The sequence below is a fragment of the Cebus imitator genome, unplaced genomic scaffold (assembly GCF_001604975.1).
Source record: "Cebus imitator isolate Cc_AM_T3 unplaced genomic scaffold, Cebus_imitator-1.0 Scaffold206, whole genome shotgun sequence".
Classification (NCBI taxonomy): Eukaryota; Metazoa; Chordata; class Mammalia; order Primates; family Cebidae; genus Cebus; species Cebus imitator.
Genome location: NW_016107521.1, coordinates 3,778,594 through 3,786,418, shown reverse-complemented (window position 1 = coordinate 3,786,418; position 7,825 = coordinate 3,778,594). Strand labels below are relative to the sequence as shown.

At 39.9% G+C, this 7,825-nt stretch overlaps 1 protein-coding gene across 1 annotated transcript; it reads right to left on the bottom strand.

Moving 5' to 3' along the window:
- Positions 1–6,034: 6,034 nt before the first annotated feature.
- On the bottom strand, positions 6,035–7,583 carry LOC108317744 (olfactory receptor 1N2-like). Its single transcript, XM_017548400.2, has one exon. The coding sequence runs from the start codon at positions 7,577–7,579 to the stop codon at positions 6,659–6,661; it is 921 nt and encodes a 306-aa protein (XP_017403889.2). The 5' UTR covers positions 7,580–7,583; the 3' UTR covers positions 6,035–6,658.
- Between the last annotated feature and the right edge of the window lie 242 nt (positions 7,584–7,825).

The window sequence follows — 7,825 nt, the reverse complement described above, 5'->3', positions numbered from 1 at the left end:
ATTAGTGCGAAAGCTGCAAAAACAAAACTGATAGCTGGTGTAAGTTGCAGTACAAATATCACCACATCCTGACCTCTGGTGGAGCTACTCTTAGTTTCATATTCAGTATAGTTTCTCAGAGTATCTTTAGAAAGATTGTCTTCAGTTGCTCACAACATAACTCACATGTATGCATCTTTTATAGACTTTCTCCCTTCCCGGTCTCATTTTCTGTACTCTATGTTTCCTGGAATCATCTCTGAAAGACACTACCTGTATCCAATTCTTTATCTCAACATCTGCTTTAAAGAAATTCAAAGTAAGGCACTGGATAACCAAATTGGGCCTCAGAGAAACAGATCTTCAGTATAAGGTTCTAAAAGTGGACTCCCTGCTGTACACATGGCAGCAAAGACCACATTGCTGGTGATGAGTGGGGCAATATTAACCTCAGTTGTGTGTACTATCACAATTACTAAGACTCTCCTTAGTAGTAGATTGGAAATAAGTAGAGGTAGAAGAGGAAGCACCGAAGTATGTCATAGCTCTAGCATATAAAACAACAAAGGGCCAGAGTAATTATAAAGGTTGTAAATTTGATTTACTTTTGTTTCCCTTCCTAGACACATTGAAGAAGCTGACAGACTTAGCTCAGCCAGCTCTCCACCAAAATCATGCTGTGCAAATCGCTCCCATAAGCATTTAAAGAAACAGCCAAAGTGGAGTATATACTGAAAATCAGGCCCAGAATTTGATCTTAAGAGTTTTTGGAGCATAGCCCTGGAAAGTTTCCTATTCTGAATTCAGGGCTTGGATAGGAAAAGAGTGGAAATGTGAGACCTGTCATTTGGACATTTGGATATAGTATTGTGAATCTCCAGAATCCTCTAAATCCTACAGGTGGATGGAAACAGTCTACTTCCCCCTCATAAGAAGAGTAGAGACCCACCACCTGATTATCATGAGATGGCTTTGTGGTAGATTTTTACATCGGTGACAACTTTGTTCTCTTCCTGATTCCACATCCCTGCAATGTGACTTTTATCTCTTTCTATCAAGAAGTGAAATCTGTACCCGTTGAATATGGATTGGCTTTAAGCCTGTCTTTGGCCAATAAGGCAATAGCAATTTTGACACAAGCAAGGGTATGAAAAGTGCATGTTTTCTTGCTGCTTTTAGAACTCTGCCAACATGTGAATAAGCCCAGTCCAGCCTGTTGTACGATGAAAGACATGTGTCCCTCCCTTCCTTCCATTGCTTCAGTCAACAAGTAGTTGATCTCTAGAAGTACAGCCACCCAGTTGATGAATTGCTAACTGCAGACATGTCATCAACTAGTCTTCTTTTCTGCTAAAAGAACTTCCCAGCTGAGCTGAGTTCAAACTGCTATCCAGCAGAAACCAAAACTAAGTAAATCATTGTTGCTTTTCTAAACACTAAGTTTGGGAGTCATTTGGTATGCAGCAATTGATAACTGAAAAAGCCCTGATCTGAGATGGAAGACAAACAAGAAATATTTGTCTTCTTCAAAATGCCTTTCTCCCTCATGTTGTTTGGATAGTAACTTGGAACCTATTTTAGCATAGTCCCAACAAGAAATAAGTCTCTGCTATGGGAATGTTTACCTTATTCATTAAAAGCAGAGAAGAATATAGCTAATACATGCCAATAATAACTGGAGGAATAAAAATGAAAGTGAATCCTTAGGGTGCTGAACAAGGAAGTTGTGGAACATAAGGCTGAGTAGGGTAAAACTGTTTGATATGGGAGCACTCTCATGTAACAGGAGACAGGAACACCCAAAACAAGCTCTCATACTTTTTTGGGATCACTGATTGAGGCTTGGAAATGATGGAAATGAAATGCATTACTATAGAGTAAATGAAATGCAAATGCTAGAACTTCTTGGAAAGGTATTCAGGAAGAGGTTAGAAATCCCAGGGCTGCAGCCATGCTAGAATGAATCTATTATATGAGGCCAGAGAACCCACCAGCTAACTATGTTCCCCAAGAAGGGCCAAAAGACATTCTCTTCACCAAAGCAATAAATAATCCACAGGTGAGAAGGACAACCGAATCACTGAAAAGTTGACTGGGGCTCTCCTTTCTGGGACAGAGTGGATAGAAAATCCCAACATGGATATTGAGTCAACAGCTCCCTAGTGCCAATGGGAATAAAATCCTTCTGGAATATCAGAGACCCAGGTAGTAACACTTAACCATCAGAAGCAATGCAAAAGAAAGTATCAAATACCAAAATGTATCATCAAGGCCAGATCCCTTATAGGGATCTATTGAAATGGCTAATGTACCATGGTGTTTCTAGGGCTGAGAGGGAAGAACCTTTACCAAATACTTACAATGCACTGAACCTCCTCCTAAATTCCTCATAAGTATTATCTCATTTAATTCTTACAATCGCCCAAAGAAAGAATCTCTGGCTCAGAGAGTTTCATTAAGTTTTGCCAACACAGCAATGCTATGATGGTGCAAATGTGGTTCCAATTTGGTGTGGGGAATTTTTTGAAATGGGTAAAAAAATATCAAGGTGATCTACAGAAATGAAATGAATTAAGTTGGTGAATTCAGGAGATTATATGCAGGAGGCCACCAAATTTGTAGAAAAATGAATGAAACCAGAAGAAAGCAACAGCAGAAATCTTGCATTATTTTCGATTGCAAGAGTGGGTAAGTCAGGTACACATTCAGGGTTAGTCCAAAAGGATGACATGATCACAGTGAAACAGAAATATTCAAGAATCAGTCTCAGCTGCTCTGGCAACAAGATGCCTTATATTTTATTTTTTCAGAATCACTAGAGGCTGAAGAAGATGCCTCTAGTGATTATTTATATAATACAAATATTTCAATGGAAAAAGAAACATATAAAACTGAAATAGACATTAATCAAGAAGAGAAAAACAGAAAGTCTGGAGAAGGACTTCAAGTAAGACTGCTGAAGAGATGAATGATTACAGCAGATGGTAAGACTTAGAGTTGGGTGTAGGAGAGTTAAACTTCGGAGGTTAAGTATTCAGACACTTCTTGGTGCTGTCTACTTGCTTTATACCTAAAAGACTACAGTGTCATGGCCTAAATAAAAAAACTCTGTAATTATTTGTTTTATTGCCTTATACATCCATTGCTGGTAGTAAGAAAACACTAAAATAGTGTTTCTAAACTCACAGCCAATATCATACTGAATGGGCAAAAACTGGAAGCATTCCCTTTGAAAACTGGCACTAGACAAGGATGTCCTCTATCACCACTCCTATTCAATATAGTATTGGAAGTTCTAGCCAGAGCAATCAGGCAAGAAAAAAATAAAGGGTATTCAATTAGGAAAACAGGAAGTCAAATTGTCTCTATTTGCAGATGACATGATTGCATATTTAGAAGACCCCATCGTCTCAGCCCAAAATCTCCTTAAGCTGATTAGCAACTTCAGCAAAGTCTCAGGACACAAAATCAATGTGCAGAAATCACAAGCATTCTTATACACCAATAACAGACAAACAGAGAGCCAAATCATGAGCGGACCCCCATTGACAATTGCTGCAAAGAGAATAAAATACCTAGGAACACAACTAACAAAGGATGTAAAGGACCTCTTCGAGGAGAACTACAAATCACTGCTCAATGAAATAAGGGAGGACACAAACAGATGGAAAAACATTCCATGCTCATGATTAGGAAGGATCAGTATCATGAAAATGGCCATATTGCCCAAAATAATTTATAGATTCAATGCTATCCCCATCAAGCTATCAATGACCTTCTTCACAGAACTGGAAAAAACCACTTTAAATTTTATATGGAACCAAAAGAGAGCCCACATAGCCAAGACAACTCTAAACAAAAAGAACAAAGCTAGAGGCATCACGCTACCTGACTTCAAACTATACTACAAGGCTACAGTAATCAAAACAGCATAGTACTGGTACCAAAACAGAGATATAGATCAATGGAACAGAACAGAGGCCTCAGAAGCAATGCCGTACATCTACAACCATCTAATCTTTGACAAACCTGAGAAAAACAAGCAATGGGGAAAGGATTCCCTATTTAATAAGTGGTGTTGGGAAAACTGGCTAGCCATATGCAGAAAGCAGAAACTGGACCCCTTCCTGACACCTTACACTAAAATTAACTCCAGAAGGATTAAAGACTTAAACATAAGACCTAACACCATAAAAACCCTAGAAGAAAACTTAGGCAATACCATTCAGGATATAGGCATAGGCAAGGACTTCATGACTAAAACACTAAAAAGCACTGGCAGCAAAAGCCAAAATAGATAAATGGGATCTAATTAAACTTCAGAGTTTCTGCACAGCAAAAGAAACAATCAATAGAGTGAACCAGCAGCCAACAGAATTGGAAAGCTACCCATCTGACAAAGGGCTAATATCCAGAATCTACAAAGAACTAAAGCAGATTTACAAGAAGAAAACAAATAAACCCACACAAGAGTGGGCAAAGGATATGAACAGACACTTTTCAAAAGAAGACATTTATAAGGCCAACAAACATATGAAAAAAAGCTCATCATCACTGGTCATTAGAGAAATGCAAATCATAACCACATCGAGATACCATCTCACACCAGTTAGAATGGCAATCTTTAAAAAATCTGGAGAAAACAGATCCTGGAGAGAATGTGGAGAAATACGAACACTTTTACACTGTTGGTGGGAGTGTAAATTAGTTCAACCATTGTGGAAGACAGTGTGGCGATTCTTCAAGATCTAGAATTCGAAATTCCATTTGACCCAGCAATCCCATTACTGGGTATATACCCAAAGGATTATAAATCATTCTATTATAAAGACACATGCACATGTATGTTCATTGCGGCACTGTTTACAATAGCAAAGACCTGGAACCAACCCAAATGCCCATCAGTGAAAGACTGGATAAAGAAAATGTGGCACATATACACCATGGAATACTATACAGCCATTAAAAAGGGATGGGATGAGTTCATGTCCTTTGCAGGGACATGGATCAATCTGGAAACCATCATTCTCAGCAAACTGACAAGAACAGAAAACCAAACACCGTATGTTATCACTCATAGGCAGGTGTTGAACAATGAGAACACATGGGCGCAGGGAGGGGAACATCATGCACTGGGGTCTGTTGAGGGGTGGAGGACGAGGGGAGGGACAGCGGTGGTGGAGAGGTTGGGGAAGGGTATCACTGGGAGAAATGCCTGATGTAGATGACGGGGGGAAGGAGAAAGCAAACCACTACAACATGTGTGTACCTATGCAACAATCCTGCAAGATCTGCACATGTACCCCCAAACTTAAAATACAATTTTTAAAAAATAGTGTTTCTAAACCCTAACTGCACACTAGAATGTCCTATATTTATTTATTTATTTTTAGAAATAAAGATACTAGGGCTTCGTGTTCAAAGAGGTGTAGAGTAAAATTTGAGTTATCAGTATTCTTCAAAAGACCCAGGTCATGATAATCTGCAGCCATAACTAAGACACACTGACACCTAGAAGAAGAAATATAGGAAAAAAGATTTAAACAAGAGACTTCATGGAGACTGGAAAAATTGGGCAAGACGCATTTTCAGTATGGGAACTACTGAGAGATCATTTCCAATGTTGGCCTGGGCTGGCTCCATGGACCAGCATGGCCTCTATTGCAAACAGCCTATCCCTATATGATCCTTGTTCTTCCTCTTTCTTTATCCTTTCAAAAATTCACACTTTCAGATCCAATAAAATATCACTTCATGGGTTAAAAACTGTAACTAACCATTTTCTTCCCTTTGTGCTCTAGCCCTCATTATGGCAACTATCACAGTCTGACTTGAGAACCTCAAACTGATTATGTGTCTGTCTCCATTATATTAAGACAGGAACAATATTTTACTATTTTTACTATTAGCAATAGCGCATTACACAATACCTGGTACATGATGGTTATATACATACAAATACAGTATTTGTTGAATATGAATTTATCTTTTGGTACAAACACCAGCATTGAAAAGAAGGATAGAGTAGCAAGGATTTACTAGTCAGAGTGTTTTCATCTCAAAAATGTGATAACCATAGTTCCCAACTCAAAAGCGTTGCCAGGGAGGGGGGACCAAATTAGATAATACACATAACCAGCTAAATACATGGAATGAAATGAATATTCATTTATATGGTAAAACCATCACTACCACATCTATTTTATGGTTACTTGTGTATGTGCACAACTACACGCTGCAATAGAAAGAGAGCTCCTAAAGAACAGAGGCTTCCTTATCTCAGTATCTCCCACGCCTGACACAGTGACTGGCAAAGGGTAACGATAAATAAATGCTCACTAAATGGTATCTTTTAAAATCATTCACATGTTTATCAGAACATCTACAAATAATTTTTTACTGATCTTGCCCTAGAAAGGTTGAGATCTCCCTAAAGACAGCAGAGAAATAAGTGCAAAAATTATATGCAATACAAGTCCTCCATGAAGTTATTACAGAGTTACATTAAGCAGATGCAGATTCCAATTTGAGCATAAGGGGCTGTTTTGGGAGGAATTATTCCCTAATAGCTAAGCATGGGGGTGGGAGAGAGGGATATTTTTTCCTGAGCATGTGGGCCTTCTGTGGAATAATTTCCAAATATGGACATAAGGTTAGAGTCTCTGGGAGAAAAGTGCATTCAAGCCAAAAGCTTTCTCAGTGCTGTCTTCATATCCTTGTTTCTGAAGCTGTAAATGAAGGGGTTCAGCATGAGGGTCACCACTGTGTAAAATATAGCTGCAACCCTGTCTTTACCCTCTGATTGTGAGGAAGGGGGCCACAGATAGACACCAATTGCTGCACCATAGAACAAGAAGACAACAGTGAGATGGGATCCACAGGTGGAGAAGGCCTTTTGCCTGCCAGAGGCAGATGGGACCCTGAGGATGCTGGAGATGATGTTTATATATGACAAAATGATCAGGGAGAGAGGACCAGTGAGTATGATGGAGCCCACAGTGAACAGGGCTGCCTGGTTGGTGCTTGTGTCTGAGCAGGAGAGCTGTAGCAAAGGGACCACGTCACAGAAGAAGTGATGAATGGTGTTGCCTACACAGAAAGAAAGCTTTGCCATGAGCAGGGTGTGTAAGAGGGCAGCAAGGTTGGTGAGAATCCAGCATACTGTGAGAAGGAGCATGCACATAAAAGGACTCATGAGTGTGGGGTAGTGAAGAGGCTTGCAGATGGCCACATAGCGGTCATAGGCCAACACCCCCAAGAGGAAGTCATCCAGTGCCCCAAACATCATGAAAAAATGCATCTGAGCTAAACAGCCTCCAAATGGTATGGTCTGACTCTGTGTCTGGATGTTCACCAACATCTTAGGGACTGTGGTGGAAGAATAGCAAGCATCAGCAAAAGAGAGATTGGCCAGGAAAAAGTACATGGGGGTGTGGAGGTGTGAGTCAAAGCTGATGGCCAAGATGATGATAAGGTTCCCTAACACAGTGACCAGGTACATCCCCAGGAAGATGCCAAATAGGAGAGGTTGCTCCTCTGGCTTCTCAGAAAGACCCAAGAGGAGGAATTCAGAGACACTGGACTGGTTACTTTTCTCCATTCCACCATTCTTTCTGAAAGAAGAGAAGAGAAACATGTAAAAAACTGTAAAAATTGTGGTACTTATAGCCTTCTCTAACAGAGAAACTTCTCACCCCGGACCTTCCTTCCAAGTTCTGACCATTGTTCCCTTCAACTCAATCCTCCTAGGAAGGGAGAGTGAGGAGACAGAGGGATTCAAACACAAAAGCAAGATGATGAGTACTGCTGGACAGGTGAGTTTCAGGTCACTTCCATCCTTGCTATC

Coding starts and splice junctions, on each gene's coding strand:
- LOC108317744 (XM_017548400.2), bottom strand. CDS start 7,579: ATGGAGAAAAGTAACCAGTCCAGTGTCTCTGAATTCCTCCTCTTGGGT.